This window comes from Eutrema salsugineum, unplaced genomic scaffold (assembly GCF_000478725.1).
Source record: "Eutrema salsugineum unplaced genomic scaffold, Eutsalg1_0 scaffold_5, whole genome shotgun sequence".
NCBI classification, from domain to species: domain Eukaryota; kingdom Viridiplantae; phylum Streptophyta; class Magnoliopsida; order Brassicales; family Brassicaceae; genus Eutrema; species Eutrema salsugineum.
In genome coordinates, this window is record NW_006256612.1 from 14,135,453 (window position 1) to 14,154,337 (window position 18,885).

At 36.9% G+C, this 18,885-nt stretch overlaps 4 protein-coding genes across 4 annotated transcripts; 2 read left to right on the plus strand and 2 right to left on the minus strand.

The window, feature by feature from the left end:
* The first annotated feature begins 1,201 nt into the window (after positions 1-1,201).
* LOC18994356 (DNA repair protein RAD16) lies at positions 1,202-5,846 on the plus strand. Its single transcript, XM_006417997.2, has 16 exons — positions 1,202-1,299; positions 1,558-1,644; positions 1,812-2,737; positions 3,026-3,148; positions 3,239-3,312; positions 3,434-3,497; positions 3,603-3,749; positions 3,831-3,916; positions 4,021-4,090; positions 4,194-4,316; positions 4,501-4,731; positions 4,845-4,949; positions 5,052-5,204; positions 5,291-5,379; positions 5,473-5,553; positions 5,654-5,846. Exons 1-16 carry the CDS (start codon positions 1,254-1,256, stop codon positions 5,727-5,729), a joined length of 2,481 nt encoding a protein of 826 aa, XP_006418060.1. The 5' UTR covers positions 1,202-1,253; the 3' UTR covers positions 5,730-5,846.
* Positions 5,847-6,376: 530 nt separating this feature from the next.
* Positions 6,377-7,598, minus strand: LOC18994357 (mitogen-activated protein kinase kinase kinase 18). Its single transcript, XM_006417998.2, has one exon. It carries the CDS (start codon positions 7,596-7,598, stop codon positions 6,570-6,572), a length of 1,029 nt encoding a protein of 342 aa, XP_006418061.1. The 3' UTR covers positions 6,377-6,569.
* Positions 7,599-11,924: 4,326 nt separating this feature from the next.
* Positions 11,925-15,526, minus strand: LOC18994358 (protein PFC0760c). Its single transcript, XM_006417999.2, has 3 exons — positions 15,094-15,526; positions 12,500-14,895; positions 11,925-12,389 (listed from the first exon to the last, which is right to left on the minus strand). Exons 1-3 carry the CDS (start codon positions 15,427-15,429, stop codon positions 12,257-12,259), a joined length of 2,865 nt encoding a protein of 954 aa, XP_006418062.1. The 5' UTR covers positions 15,430-15,526; the 3' UTR covers positions 11,925-12,256.
* Positions 15,527-16,130: 604 nt separating this feature from the next.
* LOC18994359 lies at positions 16,131-17,884 on the plus strand. Its single transcript, XM_006418000.2, has 3 exons — positions 16,131-16,529; positions 17,243-17,266; positions 17,369-17,884. The coding sequence occupies exons 1-3, from the start codon at positions 16,325-16,327 to the stop codon at positions 17,686-17,688; spliced, it is 549 nt and encodes a 182-aa protein (XP_006418063.2). The 5' UTR covers positions 16,131-16,324; the 3' UTR covers positions 17,689-17,884.
* The last annotated feature ends 1,001 nt before the right edge of the window (positions 17,885-18,885 follow it).

An 18,885-nucleotide genomic window follows, 5' to 3' on the forward strand; every position in this document is an offset into this window, starting at 1 on the left:
TTGGGATAGGAATAGGAATGGGTGTTGGGGTTGGTGGAGGCTCTGGTCATGGTTCTGGAAGTAGAAGCGGTGGTGGTGGTGGCGATGGCGCTCACCGTTAATCAAAAGCACTTATTAGTGGCGCCTAACGGTCCATCTATTTGTCATTCTATATCTCTCTCTTCTTGCTTTGCATTAAAAAAAAAATTGTACGATACATCATCATAATTTTCATTGCAAGATGTGTTTTCTTCTATATTTGTGTAAGAATGTTTTCCGATTCCGAAGATCCAGTAAGAAAATATTGAACGCGGATTAGTCTTTAATCCTTTGATTGACTTTAACCAATTTTCTAAACGGCACACACATATCCAGCAGTTTTCCACAATTTATTTTTGAGGTCCTACCGTCAGATATTACTCTACCAAACCAACAGAGTAAAAGGAGTTTTTAGATTTATAGCTTATATATATATATATATTATTGGCTATACACCTTCATTCATTTTCAAGTTTTTGCTGCAGAAAATCCGATTTTGATAGCGATCAACATGTCTAATGTTCAACAAGGTTTTACATTTATCAAATCGCTTTTTTTTGCTGTTAAACCTTTTGGGCCCATAGGTGAAATCTCTCACCGATTGTCCTCAAATGATATCTAGAAATCTAATCCACGGCGTGGTAACGTCATGGCAATCTTTTTTTACAATGCTTTTGCTATATACTGTAGCTATTTATATCAGTATACTTTTTTACAATGCTTTTGCTATATAGGCTATGAAATACTACTAATATTAAGACCTTTCAAAGTTAATGCATGAATATTAATAATTTTATAATTTTAGAGTATACAATAGAAACTCTATAAATTAATATTCAGATAAATTAATAATTATATTAGTTAATAAATGTTTTTGTTTCCAAATTATATTTTGAATCAATTATTTTTTTTATAAATTAATAATTTTCTAAATTAATAAATTATGAGAGTTATAATGTTATTAATTTATAGAGTTTTTACTGTATTTCTGTTTAAATAAAAACTTTTTTTTTGGATGAACATTTTAAATCAAGAAAAGGAAATATCCTGATAAACTCGGTAGCTGATCGGACGGATAGGAAATCGACACGTAGCATTTGTGTTTCCCGCCGTTCTCGACAGTTGCACAGTCACGCCCTCGTAACTATATACCTGGAAAGACAGAACGACGATTCATAAACCCTAATATTTCCTCTCTACTCGATTTTGCGATTTTGATTGCGATTTTGGGAGCGATGGAGCTACGTCCCCGCAATAAAGCGATTCTTTCGTCTAACGAAGGTAATCTTCCCCATCCTTTCTTTCTATTTATCCTTCCTTGATCGTCTCTGGTACCCGAGAAATCGCCGAGTTAGTGAAGTGGTGTCTGTGTTCCAGTGCGATCTGGAATTGGTATTAAGCAATTCCTTGGTGGATAATTTTAGATTCAAGCGCTTTCCCATGTCTCCGTTCGACTTTTCTTGTAGTAAATTGCAACTCTTTAGCCTAATTTTACACTTTCGGGAGATTACTTATTTCTCTTTTCTTCTTCTGAGATAGTTGCGAATCTTGAGGAGGAAGATGATTTCAACCCTGATGAAGAAGAACGTTCTTCAGATTCCGATTCAACCGGCTCAGAATTTCAAGGTTTGTTCCGTTGCTAAAAGGTGTACATCTGTTTTGTAGTATATATTATACTCGTTTTCTGAAACCATGATTCTGGAATTGTTGATTCATTCGTGCCTATTGTCCTGGAAATCTTGCAATAATGATTTCGGAGGATATCCATGATTTACATTCACATGTGAACATAGGTGATGAGGAGGAGCAGGAGGTCAATACTGATGATGATATACCTGTTCCTGTACCTGCACCTGCCCCTGTGCCAAGCCCGCCAAGAGCAGGCACTAAAAGGAAAAAAAAAGAGAAAGTTCTGCTATTGTGGAAGATCTGGGAAGGAGAGGATCAGAAATGGATTGATGAACATTTTACGGAGGATGTTGATATGGATCAGCAGAATTCTGTGATTGCTGAAACTGTCGAGCCGCCCTCAGATTTGGTTATGCCACTATTGAGGTACCAAAAGGAATTTTTAGCTTGGGCTTTAAAGCAGGAACAATCAGTTGCGGGAGGCATTCTCGCAGATGAGATGGGGATGGGAAAAACCATACAAGCCATCTCTCTTGTTCTTGCCAGACGTGAAGCTGACAGGGCCCGATTTGGACAAGCAGTTGGGTGCACCCTTGTACTCTGTCCTCTTGTTGCTGTTTCTCAATGGGTGAATGAGATTGCTCGGTTTACATCTCCCGGAAGCACCAAGGTCCTTGTATACCACGGGGCGAAGAGAGAGAAGAATGTTAAAGAACTCATGAAATACGACTTTGTGTTGACTACATATTCTACGGTTGAGAGTGAATTTAGGAGAGGCATGATGTCGCCCAAGCAGCAGTGTGAACATTGCAGCAAGTCATTTTATCCGGATAGGCTTAAGATCCACAACAAATATTTTTGTGGGCCTTTGGCTGTGAAAACAAATAAACAATCTAAGCAGAAAAAGAAGAATTCTACAGCTACATCGTCCAAGCAAGGCATGGAAACAGATGCAGGAGAGGATAGCAAGATGAAGCGATCTAGGAAGAAGACTAGACAAACATTAGAAGCGGATAATTCTGGCTCAGTGGATATAAAAGAGAAGTCTCTTTTGCACTCTATTAAGTGGAATCGAGTCATATTGGATGAGGTCAGTACCAAGACCCGCTGTTTGTTGGTGTTAACCTTTTGTTACTTATTCTTTGGCACAATTTACGTAGAAATATGAGCATGTAAGAAAAGGTGCCTTTCATGCCTCTTGTGAGATATATACAGGAAACCACAGCAGGAGAAGCTCTGCGAAGGATAATTTTAAGTTGTCTCTTTTGTTTTTCCAATATGCTCTGCAATTTCATCTGCTTTTTTGGCCTTAAAATGGCTGGATTTATGGATCTGATGTTGTTTACTCTAACGTTTGATTTCCATATCTTCCGACCAGGCTCATTACATCAAAGAAAGACGTAGCAACACTGCGAAAGCTGTTTTTGCTTTGAAGGCTACCTACAGATGGGCTCTGAGCGGTACCCCTCTCCAGAATCGTGTTGGAGAGCTTTACTCTCTGGTTAGTGATTTTTTTCCTAAAGTTTATCTATAGCAGTTCAAAGTTATCTTCAACATCGCTGATGTGCCTATTTTGTTTTTGTTTCCCCAGATTCGCTTCCTGCAAATTTGTCCATACTCATATTACTTTTGCAAGGACTGTGACTGTAAAATTCTTGATTACACGTAAATTTTTACCACACTCGATTTCTAGTTGTTTTCTCCTTACCCATAGGTCTATTTCATAGTTCATAATAATTTCTGTTGTTCGATCTCTTTTGTCTGCTGCCTTTGGCGGTGATTGCAGTGCGCATGCAAGCTGTCACAGCTGTCCTCATAATGCAGTGCGACATTTCTGCTGGTGGAACAAGGTAATTTTGAGGTGCCGCTTTTTTATATTGGCAATTTTCTAAAGTAGGATCACCATTTTTCCTGTTCTTGTCTTTCTGATTTTTTGTTATTTCAAATCTTGCTAGTATTTGGCCAAACCAATAGCATCACATGGAGGCGACTTTGTGGGAAAGAGAGCCATGATATTGCTTAAACACAAAGTTCTGAAGGACATCCTTCTAAGACGTACTAAATTGGGCCGGGCAGCTGATCTTGCCCTTCCTCCCAGAATCGTACGTTCCTTTGTCTCCCTTGTCTGATGTAAGCTCGGTATTGTTGCTGACCTCTACATATAATTTTTTTACTTCTTGTAGATCTCTTTGAGGCGGGATGCACTAGATATAAAAGAGTTTGATTACTACGAATCACTATACAAAAACAGTCAAGCGGAATTTAATACGTTAAGTTACATTCTATTCTATGGATATCCACTATCTTTTGCTCCTTGGCTCAAGTACTACAAAGTTTTATTATTGATTGTGCCATGTACATCTCTGTTTGCAGGTATATTCAGTCTGGGACATTGATGAATAACTATGCACATATATTTGATCTTCTCACCCGTCTAAGACAGGTCTGTGGCATCTACAGTTTTCTAGTTCAACTAACTAGGCAATGCACTTGTTGGATGATCCAGATTGTAGGTTTGTGATGTATTTTCTCTGCAATTTTCTCAGGCTGTTGATCATCCATACCTTGTGGTGTATTCTAATTCTAGTGGTGCTAATGCTAACATGAATGATGAGAACAAAAATGAGCACGAATGTGGTCTCTGCCACGACCCGGCTGAGGACTACGTTGTAAGTGTATCAATTTTCTCGATCTATTGCTATTTTATTGTATATCTACTTTGTTTCTCAGTAACTGTATCATCTGGAAACTGCTGCTTTCTTCTTACACTTTGTGCAGGAATGTGTTATATTCTGTTGCTGGACTAACTGACTTGTTCGATTAATATATTCCTTTGGTTCTTTAATTTTGAAGGTGACATCTTGCGCACATGTGTTCTGTAAAGCTTGTTTGATTGATTTCTCTACATCCCTGGGAAAAGTAACCTGTCCGACATGCTCGGAATTACTGACTGTGGATTTGACTACCAAAGCTGGTACAGAGCATCAGGCAAGCAAGACAACGCTTAAAGGATTTAGAGCCTCGAGCATTTTAAATCGGATAAAGCTAGATGATTTTCAGACAAGTACAAAGATAGAGGCATTGGTATACGCTCTTGAATATATACAGCTTATGTCTCTCGTCCAAATAATGCACCGTGTTAAGTTTCTTTGGCATTTACCTTTCTTTAACCATTTCGTGATCATGTTTGTATGCAGAGGGAAGAAATCAGGCTTATGGTTGAAAGAGATGGGTCTGCCAAAGCAATAGTTTTCAGCCAGTTCACATCATTCTTGGACCTGATAAATTACACCCTCGGGAAGGTAATTTTAGGGGCAACCAACTATTCTACGACTATGCTATTCTTTAACATTAGTTTTAATCAGGATGAAACATGCGAACAATGACTCTTTTGCTTACAACAGTGTGGGGTTGGTTGCGCTCAATTGGTGGGAAGCATGTCTATGGCAGCTAGAGATGTTGCCATCAATAAATTCAAAGAAGATCCAGATTGCAAAGTTTTCTTAATGAGTTTGAAAGCTGGCGGGGTTGCTCTCAACTTAACAGTCGCATCACATGTAAGTGTCTAAGTTAACAACTATAGAGAGATGTGCGCTTATTCAACATGCTCTCACATTTGATGTCTGTGCGGGAAATTCTGTAGGTGTTCATGATGGACCCGTGGTGGAACCCAGCGGTTGAGAGGCAAGCACAGGACAGAATACATAGGATAGGACAGTACAAGCCAATCAGGTCACTCTTTAGTTTCTCCCTTTATCTCTAGTATGTTGGTGGGTAAGAGAGTTTTCGTTGAATACGGGATTGTGGTTTTGTGAAAAATTACAGGATTGTGAGATTCGTAATAGAGAACACAGTGGAGGAAAGGATTCTGAAGCTTCAACAGAAGAAGGAACTTGTGTTTGAAGGGTAAGTAAAAGATTCTCTACTTTTGTTGTTTTTATTTCCGAACATAAACTATATTATCTTGGAGAGGTTATAATGATGAACACACTTTTGTTCGTTACAGGACCGTTGGTGGCTCTCAGGAGGCCATAGGAAAGTTGACAGAGGAAGATATGAGATTTCTGTTTACCCATAACTAAATCTAATAGAAGAAACAAACGTTTTTGTATGATCATAAGATCTGGTACCATCAACTCTTTTTCACCATCTTATATCTAAGAGATTTTATGATGACTCATCTATAATGTGATTATTCCTTGCAAGAAAAGTGTTTCCGGATGATTCTTATGAATACTAGATTAATTAAGGGGAAATGAATTAATAACTAAATGAGGTTTTTACTAACTAGTATAATAAGGTAGGTTTCAACCTGTCAACTATCTACTTTACGATAAGTAGATTTGTGTGGAAGCAAAGGCATGATGAATGAATCATCAAAAATGGCCTAATATACGCTTACCAAATTAACACAAATCAAAAAATACATAAAATAAAATAAACGAAGGGAAAAATGCGAATCCTATACAAAGGGAAAAATGCCTAATATTCGGCATCTTTTGTTGCATTAATTTCTCACTTTCCCAACAAGCAAAAATCATTGCACTCCACAAATCCTCCTCTAGTATGCTTACCACAATTCTTACTCTTTTACCTAACTTCACTACCTATAATTTTCATACAATTGTGTTCAAGGATATTGGCAAATTACTAGTTACACTTTCAGGCAATTGTGTTCGCTCATTTTTGTTTTTATAAAAATGGATTATATTATAACAATGAACAACAAAATTTGGAACAATGGGAATAAAAAAAATGATGAATCAGTAAATGTACATGAATTTCTTAAAACCTCAACTTCTACTATCACCTACTACATTCACTCAAATTTCAAAACTTCAATTTACTTAAAACCTATCCATCTTCTAAGACTAAAACAATTTGCCCTAACTCAAATAATCAACACTTCCTCATGTGACCGACTAATCATTATTCCGTCGAACCGTGATCCAATCCGCACCGTCCATGTCCCATGTGGGATCCGCCACAACCTGACCAATCCAGCTTAGCACTCCAATTCTCTCCTCGTGACATTCCCACCAGCTTGGACGGTCCAGATCATCCTCTTCCTCTTCCACTGATCTCCAGAATATTTGGTCCGTCACACTTGTCGGTGAGTTCGTCACCAAACCGGTTATCAATACCGGTTCCGTGTTCGTTTTGGTTAATAAGAACGGATGGTTTAATAATTGAGTCGCTGTCCATCTCTCCTTGGCTTCTATTTTCAAACACTTTCCCAAAAAATCCTTTGCTTGTTCCGTAAGCGAGGAAGGCAGCTCCGGTGACTCACCCAAATACCCGACCCGGTACAGAACCGAAACCGGGTCTGTCGAATCCGCACATATCCACGGCGGAGAGCCGGTAACCATCTCTATCACCGTACAACCCACCGCCCAAATATCACTCTCCTTCCCTTGTCTCTCTCCACGCGCCACCTCTGGAGCCATATACGCCGGAGTTCCTCTAACCGGTTCGGTTAATTCCGGTTCAACCCATTTGGCGCATCCGAAATCAGCGATCTTGGCCTCTCCGTTCTCTCCGACAAGCACGTTGCTTCCTTTAATGTCGCAATGCGCGATTCCCTTTGAATCATGAATATACTCCAATCCAAGAAGTAACTGGCGCGTGTACCTCGAGACTCGAGCCTCCTCGATGGAACCGCCGTTTTTGGCCGCCACGTCGGTCAACGTTCCGTGCGGTGCGTACTCCATGAGAAGATTGTAAGTAGCTTCTCCGTCGTTGAAGGGCTCTTTCGTAATTTCGCATCCTCTGTATCCGATAACGTAAGGAGAATTTAAAGAAGAGAGGATTTTGGCTTCTCTTTGCAAGAACTCCGACCGATGAAACTCAGCGGATTTCACGGCGAATGTTTCGCCGGATATTTTACACGTGGCGGCGTAAACGGTGGCGGATGAGCCACGGCCTATGGTTTTTCCTCTAGTCCAATTCATTTGGAGAATGACTATTCTGAAAGTATAAAACACAAAAAAGAGAATGGATTTTTTTTTTTTTAAATGTCTGCTTTCACTCTGGTATTCGAGAGAAGCTATATATATAAGGGTTTTTGTTTTTTTTTTTTTTATGTTTTTGGGTAATTAGATAGTGTATACTTTTGGTAACATCGAGTTTATCTACCAACGCAATGAAAAACAAAAAATGGAATAAGTAATTGTATAACATAGTGTCGTCAATACACGTGGAGTCTTTAAGACAAAGTTGATTACCAAATGTGATCCAATTTTGATGTGATTATAACCAACAAAATGTGGAGAGAAGAAAACTATATTTCGAGCCCCAAAAAAAAAAAAAGTATATAAGTGCAAAAAGAAACGTGACCAAAGAGGAGTGACGTGGCAGGGAAAGTATCTAATGAAAGGTTCGATAGGAAGTGACGTGACACTTGGACTTGGGTTAGGAATGGTAGAGTGCTTATTGGTCTTTGTACTTTGTTTGAGTCTAGAAGGTGATGACGTGTCGAGTTTCAGGTAGTCAAAATGACTATTTTGTTTCTGTTCAGACCGGAGTTCCGTATATGTCTCGAGCCACGTGTCGTCAGAGTTAGGACGCGAGGTGGTGTCGACAAGTGCCCAAATCTTTCTCCCTTTTCTCCTTTGGCTTTTTTTAGGTAAACAATACTAGCATTTTTCTATTTTTGTTATAGGCTCACATGACATGAGTTATATAAAATACAAACAAAATAAAGTTTCTATGTGTATCCGTAAGTTTTTAAGGTTTTTTTGACAAAAAAAAAGTTTTGAAGGTTTCGTGTAGTACCCTCGCCATCATCGAATGTATATATAATTAATAACATTAGGTTGATTTTGAATTAGCACTTTTATCAGAAAAAAACATTTGGTACGTATATTCAGATTAATTGACAATTCAAATGAATGTTTTATATATATTCTGGCTAGAGACGCAGAATAATTCAAATTTAACTTTATAATAGACTAAAACATTTTTTTTTTTTGGTAAAATAGACGAAAACATTTGTTTGGACATTAGTTTAGAAAGAGACTTTTTTTTTATAAGTTGACGTATAGTTTATATGAAGAAGCGACAAGATGAGTTTACCTAAAGGAAGTGTACCGTTGGGTAAAAAGATAAGGAAAACGAATTTGGTCAGACATTTACGGCTGTCCACTGCAATACGCACATTCACAGCTCATACGCACATGTACGCTTTATTATTAACCACATGCAAAATAAATCCCACATTCACGTGTTTTCAACATTCACAATTTTTCGAAAAGTTATTTTAGTATTACTATAGAAAATTTCAAAATAGGGACAGAGTGTTGAGAAAAAAGATAAGTAGCTGAAGAGAATTCTATTAAGAAACTTATTGTACATTGGCAGTTGAAAACTTGCTTTCGTAGATTAAAGAAATACCCGTAAATCCCCAATTATTAGAAAGTCATAGTCATTCAAGTACAGTGTAATACTTTCTCTGTTTGTCCACAAATTTAACATATGTATCTAAGAAATTAAATAAAGTACTTTTTTCTCATATTGAAACATCATTTATTATCTAGTTAAAAAGATTAAACCAATAATAAAAGATTGCATGATATAGATAGTAATATTTTTTTAATATATATATATATATATATATATATATTGCACTCAAAATAAACATCACTTAATTTTGTAAAACATTATAAAAACATCACTTATTCTAAAAAAAAGAAAGAATATTTTTAATAAAAAGATATAGTTGGTAATTGCAAAAACAAAAAATTCGACAATTTGCTTGAACTTGAAGCTAAGCTTAAATTTTTATATGGGCCATGAAAAAAATGCACGACCACAAAGTTTTTCTTTCTACGCATAACCACATAATTAACCATGTGATTTTTGCTTCAAATATATCAAATCTAGTGGGAGCGGAGCGGTTAATCGATATCTCATATCAGGCATGGCCCTCATATCGATACCAATTGTTTCTGAATCTTACATACACTTGAGTCATATAGTGAAGTACTGACGTGGATAGTGGATGATGAGCTTCGGCAACAAATAAAAAGACTTTTCTAATTGTCCAAAACATTACGGTTTAAGAACGTTGTCGATCTTAAGTAGTTACGAATGACATTTTGATATCTACAAGAGATTTTAGTTGGTGAGAGTGTTACTATCTATATGTAATATCATTCATGTTTTTAAATTTTGCTATTGCTCATGGGGTATCCTCTATTTTGAGGCATCATTTGTTTTTAAATGTCTGGTTATTTGTAGCCAAATTGTGAAGAAAATAAAATGAAACCATATTGTGAAGGAAATAATATGAAAAAAGCAAATATGCGTGCGAGACTATATTGGTTCAATGATTTCAGAACCTTTTTTTTCTAAAAGGTTTATTAATGATTTCAGACTTGGACACAAAGTTAACACTATATACACCACTTCTGTAAGAAAATAAAATAAAAATTTGATGTTAACTCAATCGATCATTTAAAATATGTACAAAACAATCAGATGGAGCATAAATGTGAACTAAACTACGAATGTATATATACAACTTGCAGAAAAGATGTTAACATTCAATTCAATTTATTGCAATGTGGCTCGAACGTGTTTAAACTTTTTAAATGAGACTGCATGTTTCTGTTTACCGAATTCGAAGTCGAGTTCGTACTTGAAAAATGAATTTGATTTATTGCAGTGTGTTAACTATTCATTCATATTATACCGGTGGTTTTTCTTCTTCAAAAAAGAAAAAAACTATTCATGCCGATGGTTTTTCTGTCAGAATTTTCAGTTATAGGACCTTTAAATGATATTTTCATGGGTTTACGAATGATTTACTACATTACACATCAGTCACTGATTGCACTCAAAACCCAACGTGGCAAAATTTAATTCAGTCTATATTTTGAGGTTGTGATTATATCCATTGGATAATACGCCCAAGCCAATGAAATTCCAGACGATCGTTTCATTACGAAAAATATAAAACTTTTACAAAAAGATGCATGATAAAGCATGAGATATTATTTCTAGAAAGGCGCTGGCTTGGAGAAGTTGAAAAAAAGAGGAAATAAACAAACAGAAAAAGAAAAGAAAAAACAAATTTAAAAGTGTCAATAAAGTTTACATACTCTCACTAGTCACAAATCACAGTAATTCATGTGGCCATAGTTTAGTAGTTACCAAGCAATAATATATTGTTCATAAATGTAAATAAAAATAAGTGCAATAATATATTATTCATTAATGTAAATAAAAATAAGAGTTGACCAAAAAAATATATAAAATAAGTATTACCCACCTTTTCAATTTTCATTTTTGAGGACAAAAAAAATCTGAGGATTAGAAACAAAGAGTTATGGGACACTAATTACTTTTAGAAACATAATTTGATGGCGTGGCTTATAAGTTACTAATCAAATTAAGTGGTTTCTCCAACAACAAGCAATTCATTGTGTTGCGTCATGCTCATTCTCGTATATACATTACATAGCCTAATATTGTTAATATATCTATTTTAGTAATAAGTTACATTTGTCTATCTTTACAATATCTTATTGTGTTACCAGTTACCCCAATTGTAAACCTAATAGTAAGTATTTTGATAATTTCACTTATTAAATCCCGAAAATAAAGTCACCAATCATCACATAAAATAGACTTTAGTCGGGATACGTATGGTATTAAATTGTGATTTTCGCCACCGATCTATTAAATCAAAGCATGTATCGGTTGAATTAAATATATCGATGAGAAGAAAATAGTTGGGTGCTAATTTTTTTGTAGATCCATATCAAATCAATCTTCATCTTTAACAAATAATAACGTGTATCATGTGGAAATATATAGTTGACAATATAAAATTATTTCTGAAGAAACCACGAGAAAACGATTGACTAAAATGGTTTCGTCTGTTGTACATACTATTTTTTGAAAATTTTCTTTATATGTATTTCAAGTGATGAAGCAGTAATGTATCTCTGTATTTCTTAGATTTCTTGTTTTGATAATTGATATAGAGAGTGAATTATTGAAACCATCGTATCGTTTTAATTAATAAAATAAAACCTTCGCCTGTTTATCTTGTCAACACAGAAAATACCCGATGTATCACCTTTAATAGATTTATGACAGGCTAACAAACAAAAAAAAAACTTATTTCAGTTTGCGAATTAATGAAAATAAGAAAGATCTTAATCAGCTCTCTGAGTAGATCATGACCATCCAATTTGTTCTTGTTCCATTGCCTTGGTAAGAACTTATCAAGAAGATTAAGACAATGAAAAAAAAAACTTCCACTAAGATACAAAAAATTTCATTAAAATTTGAATTTTGGTAAACCGTAAACACAAACAATCAAGATCTTACGTATACGTTTTTCTAAATGAACTCGCAACCTTGATATTTCAGAGACTAGACTTAGTTGAAATCCAAACTAATTCTGGAACTTACAAATTCTATATAAGTACCAAAGAGGCCCAGTAGTTGCACTGATAATCAATCAATGGACGAGACCATACCACTAGAGTATTGGCGACAAAGCAAGCAAACTGGATCTTTCAAGTTATTGAAAATGAAACATCTACGAGCAAACACACAATCTTCGAGCCCCAAGAAAAACAGGAGAGGTGAGATGTAATTACTCTGTCTTGGAGATTGGAGGCACAGAGAGTTTGGTCTCGAACATAAATGAGAGATCATGCATCTGTGACATCAGCTCCTCCGCGACATCACTCTTTGATTTGTGAGATATTGTTGTTGGATCAATCGTTCTGAAAAAAAAAACAGAACATGTGATTAGCTCTGAAGCTTCTTGTTAGTATGAAATGAAGATTGCATACAGGGGATTAGATAAAAAGAAGTTTAGGAGAAAATAAGAAACCTTTCTAAGGTTGATGCTCCAGAAGGCATGGCTTTGACTTCTTCTGAGTAGGTTTGGCCTCCAATACTTTCCGAAAAGAAATCAGAATCAAGGTCTCGATGATTGTTATTTGCCCTAAACAAGTTCATTTCCGGCTTCTGTTCAGCAGATGGATTCACATGGTTGGTGGGAGGCTGCACAGGTGTTTGCAAAACGGTCGAGGATGTGAAACTATCCCAAGTTCCAAAGAGATCATCTTCTTGACATTTGGCTACGTCATGTATCACGCTTGGACCAGTATTCTGCTTCTCAACTTCGCTCTGTTCTTTAACATCGTTCTTAACATGCGCCAGCCCATCAAATAACTCCTCTTGGGAACTTTCCATGGTTTGAGAAAGGGGGTTATTAGGAGTCTTAGAGTTAGCCGAGCTTGCAAAATCATTCCAGTCCTCGTCATCATCATTATAATCTGTAGGTTTCTTTTCAATGGGTTTCCTTTCACTGGCTTGCCATAGATCATCTCCAATCCAATTATTAGGAGTCTTAGAGTTAGCCGAGCTTGCGAAATCATTCCAGTCCTCGTCATCATCATTATCATCTGTAGGTTTCTTTTCAATGGGTTTCTTTTCACTGGGTTTTTTTTCACTGGTTTGCCATAGATCACCTCCAATCCAATTATTAGGAGTCTTAGAGTTAGCCGAGCTTGCAAAATCATTCCAGTCATCGTCATCATCATTATCATCTGTAGATTTCTTTTCAATGGGTTTCTTTTCACTGGTTTTCCATAGATCATCTCCAATCCAATCAATATCCATTGACTGGATTGGAGATGATGAACTATTCCAAGTTCCAAAGAGATCATCTTCTTGACCTTTGGCTACGCCATATATTACGCTTGGACCCGTATTCTGCTTCTCATCTTTGCTCTGCTCTTTAACATCGTTCTTAACATGCGCTAGCCCATCAAAAAACTCCTCTTGGGAACTTTCCATAGTTTGAGAAAGCGGGTTATTAGGAGTCTTAGAGTTAGCCGAGCTTGCAAAATCATTCCAGTCATCGTCGTCATCATTATCATCTGTAGGTTTCTTTTCAATGGGTTTCTTTTCACTGGTTTGCCATAGATCATCTCCTATCCAATTATCAGGAGTCTTACAGTTAGCCGAGCTTGCAAAATCATTCCAGCCAGCGTCATCATCATTATCATCTGTAGGTTTCTTTTCAGTTGGTTTCTTTTCACTGGTTTGCCATAGATCATCTCCAATCCAATCAATATCCATGGATGAACTTTCGTTGCGGCCCACAACCTGTCCCTCATTCTTATCATGGACAGCTGGGTCGTTGTTTTGGGGCTTTCCAGTAACACTACCAAATAAATCATCTTGCAACCAGTCATCAGCTTTGGAAACATACGCTGTTGAAGAATCTGCTGTTTTTTCATACAGTAAATCTTTTCCGGAACCAAAGACAGAATCCATATGAGCAGCCAAATCAACCGGAGAACTTACAAATGGATCGCCATTAATTTTCTTCGGGGAAACAGATTGAAAGTCAGAATCCCGATCCGAAGAAGAGGCAACAACTTTGTCATCGAAAGACTTGAGGACAGCATTTGATGATGGTGCGCCCTCAAACAAACCAAAATTTCCATCCTCTTTAGAAGAACTATTTCTCTGACCATCATCTTTACCCTCGAACAAACCAAGATTACCATCCTCTTTAGAAGCACTATTTCTCTGAGCAGCTTTACCCTCAAACAAACCAAAACTCTCATCGTCTTTAGAAGCGCTATTTCTTTGAGCATCTTTACCCTCAAAGAATCCAAAGCTCTCATCCTTTATAGAAGAACTAGTTCTCTGAGCATCTTTTTCTTCAAACAAACTAAGGTTTTCATTCTCTTTAGAAGAGTGCCGAGCATCTTTTTCCTCAAAGAACCCAAATTTTCCCTGCTCTGCTAAAGAAACACTATCCTGGGGATCTCGTCCCGCAAACAAACTAAGATTCTCATGTTCTTCAGATGAAACATTCTTCTGGACATCTTCTCCCTTAAACAAACCAACACTTTCATACTGCTTTGATTCAACATCTCCCTGACTCTTTACACTATCGAACAAGCTAAGACTACGGGGGTCCTTAAAATCATCCTCCACGGGTTTGGGTTCGCTCTCTACCGGGTCCACTTTGGGAAGAACTCCTCTTCCTTCAACGAAATAATCGTCAAGATTAACTCCTCCTAGATTAAGAGGGTTTTTATTCTCTACTGATTGTCCATCGTCAGGTCCATTGTTTAGAGACTTTTCTTCTCTAGCAGACCATTGTATTTCTAAATCAAGAAACTTAGACACAGCAATTCCTTTTACTACGGGTGCCTTAGCTCCTCTGCTTGATCCATTCGTTTCCTTCAGTGGCTCTACCATCTCCTGCAGATGGAAATCAATTCACAACACCTCAAATTCTACATCTAACGACTAACTTTAAGTACCAAAAATTGTTCACAGAAAAGCAATGAAATTTATGTTTTCCAGGCAATGCATAATCAACATAATGAAAAAGTATTTCCCAGCAAAAATCCGAAAACGGAAAAAAAAAAATTTGTATGAACGATATTGATGTTTTACCGATCCATCCAGATTAAGAGAGCTGAGAAACCATTTGTAACCAGAGGTGGAGGTAAACTTGATGGGATCAGGAGGATTATCGCTCGTCCGTTGCTGCTTGCCGCAGAAAACGCAGATTAGAGACTCGATCCCTCGCAAAAGCTTTCCTTTGCAGTTCCGGCAACGGAGGTAAGAGGCCGAAGCATCGACTTCTGAGATTGCCTCCGCGGCTGTGGGAAGGCTGGGGATAGAGGAATCCGTGTAATCGCCGACAGGATCCAAGGAGGAGAGCTTGGCTTCCTTTCGAAGAGAGACCTTTAGTTGGTTAATCAGATCCAACGAGATCTCCGTCGCCATTTCGTAAGGAATCTGAGGTTTCGAAAACGTGAGATTCTGAGTGTCCCTATCTGTCAACAACGCTCTAAAATCCAAGGATGATTGTGATTAAACACATGAATTTGAAGAGACCAGCCATGTGAGGCATTGCCCAAAAGCTTCTGAGATCAATTTTAACCGCAGATAACCAGAAAACCGTATCGAAACCGGTTTATCCGATCCGTCCACACCCAAATTGGTTCTCTTTGAACCTATACATACAATGTGTAAACGGTTATGGCTCATTCATTTTTCTTTTTTTTTTTGGGTCAACACTCATTCATGGATCTTTTACTTTTTTTCCACTAGGGAATTTGTTTTGGGTCAAATGATAACGGAAATTTAGAAAATGAATCTTCTTTGTATTTTATTTTTTTCTTAGAAGTTAGATATTCAAGGTTTTCATTCTCTTTTACCTCCCTTAGAAATTAGAACATTGTAAAATTCTGAAACATTGGAGTGAGTCATGTAATAAATTGGATTTCAAACAATATTTGTCAATAGTGCAGATATTTGTTTTACATAAGATTATCAGAAAGGTAATGTTTTTTGTTTCTTGGTCAAAAGAAAGGTAATTATTAAAATTAAATACCTTAAAAATTATAGTGTAATAATTTTTTTGCATTTTTGATGCTTCACTAACTAACTTTATGGGTAGATTTGCCACTTTGTCATGTGCCTAATCAATAGAGCAACTGTCGACGAAATTAGAGAGGCAGAGAGTCAAAATCCTGTCAACAAAACCGCTTCGCTCGCCAAATTTTCTACGTTATCGAATCAGACAGCTGAAATTCCAGCCAATCCCAGTTCGAGATTCCTTCACACTCACCGAAAGATCGACTCTTTACGAAGACCCAGGTCGACGGATCTCGTGTTAATGGCGGCGAGTCACGCGGCGGCATTGAAGGTCGGGCTAGCTTTGCTGGGGCTGAGCATGGTGGGTTACATTCTTGGTCCTCCTCTCTACTGGCATCTCACTGAGGCTTTGGCCGCCGTTAGCCATTCCTCCGCCGTTTCAGCCTCCTCTTGTCCTCTCTGCACCTGTGATTGCTCTTCCCAGCCTCTTCTCACGATTCCTAAAGGTTATACAAGTTGCAATTTTGCTTCGTGCTGGGGTAAAAAAATCTGTGCCCGTGGTTAGATCTTGGTAAATCTATGGGGAAAGTATGCTCTTTTTGATTTTTGCAGAGATTGGGATTTAGTAACTTCTTGTGTGTGCATCAAAGCTGATTTCTGTTTTCTTATATCAAAATTTGGTAATATAGCTGTTGGAACTAACGATTTGTACTAGGTGGTATGAATTTTTGGTTTGTTCCTGAGATTGAATCTGAGAACATATGGATAGACAACTATAATTAGCGTACTAATTAAGTGTAGATCTACGAGAATTGTGGTTTAACACTTGTGTCTTTGAACCATCAAGTATCACGAAAGATTTCCTCAGTTGTCCACACTGTTGTTTCTCCTATTGCTCGAGGCCAAAACGACAGTAACGGTCCAGGTTATGATCTCTTAAATTCTCGGAATATGGTACTTGAATTTTGCTGGCGAGTGTTCAGGTCATAGCAGTTCAAAAGAACAATGCAGTTTGTGTGGAGTATGCATTGCGTTTGTTTTACGGATTTGGTTGATTGAATTTTACTGTCTGTAATGTTTGTTCTCATATTTTATTAACAGATTTCTTAAGTTAATCTATCTTTCTCGATAAGCCGAGCTTTAAATTCTTTTTCGGATGTCACCAAATCCGAAAGATTGATCCTTTTTTTTATTTAACTTGTTTCCTTTCTTCTTGCAGAACTAAGCAATGTTTCTTTTGCTGGTGAGTTAATTGTGAAGTGCATTTCTGCAACTGTATCAGTTTAAGAGTCATTAAAGTTCAGTAATGTGTGTCTTAGTCTTAATCATCGTATTTGACGTGTAGATTGCGCGAAGCATGATCCAGAGATGAACGAAGACACCGAGAAGAACTATGCTGAGCTTCTAACCGATGAGCTGAAGCTTCGTGAAGCAGAATCTTTAGAAAAACACAAACGAGCAGACATGGGGCTATTAGAGGCCAAGAAGGTAACTTCGTCATACCAAAAGGAAGCAGATAAGTGCAATTCGGGTATGGAAACATGTGAAGAAGCTAGGGAAAAAGCGGAATTAGCACTCGCCGAGCAGAAAAAACTAACATCTAAGTGGGAAGAGAGAGCTCGTCAAAAAGGATGGAGAGAAGGAGCCACCAAGTCAAATGGCTAAAACCAAATGCAATGTTCAGGTTGCTTAGGAAACTCTAGGATTCAGTAAAAGGGATCTTAGTTCTACTCGTGTAATTGTGAATCGGTGTTTTAACAATGTTAATGCCAACTATTAGTGAACTTTGCAACAAAACAATAGCAAATTGTATGCTTCTTTAAGAAATACGCATATTGTGTAGCTCATATAGATCAATAAACTTTGGGTTTCAAAATATGAAATCATATGCAGAATATGCAGAGTTCTTTTCAAAAATAGCTTCACAAACTAAACATTCTTGCACAAGGCAGAAAAATAAATTCTTGCAGAAGAAGATGACTTTTAAGCTCATGTGAAAGTATGTGGCGTTACCTAACTAAAACAATAAATATAACCCATACTAAAATTTTATTGATCTATATGAGCTACACAATTATACGAGCTAGTCAGATAGTAGAGAAGAGTTTGTCAACGCAGATTAGAATAATATAAACTGACAGCAGGCGGAGCAGTGTTGTGAATTAGCTATTTATTAGCTACGTTAACTTGCTTTGAAGCTTTGACTTCAATTTTGTTGACCTAATTAAACTTCGAAAACGCGTAGATAATTACAATAATGTTTCATTGCTGCTTTAGCTACAGTTTTACCGACAAAGTATTGCCTAGACAAATTTATATGCTTTGTGACTCCATAGTAAATAACCCAGGGAAATTAATGAGTTAGCATCAATTTGACCATTTTAATCATCGTACGCACACAGGATTCAGTAGGTTCATAATCATCATGTTCACCGTTTGTATGGACTAATCGTGACTGATGTGGCAATTCAAATTTGAACATGGTCATAACATATCAGGCACAAACCATCACACTACATATCTTGGTCGAACTAGATTTGTTTATGTTGCAATTAATTCGTCAATGTTGCACTCATGGTCGGCAACATTTGATATTTGAATCAGCAGCAAACTATGAAAATAGACAATTCAATTCACAATATAACCACCGCAAACAGTTTAATGTTGAGTATTTTGCATCAATAGTCCTTGTTAAAATTAAACATCAGATATTTTGTAAATCTACTATCCATCGGCCTTAGACCAACGTCGTTTTCATTAGCTAAAATATTTAAATTATAGGTTGTATTTCTTTTATTGATAATCATGACTTTGAATTTAGTCTTTGGAGAAAACGAAGGGAGATTTTTCCGGACTCGTTTC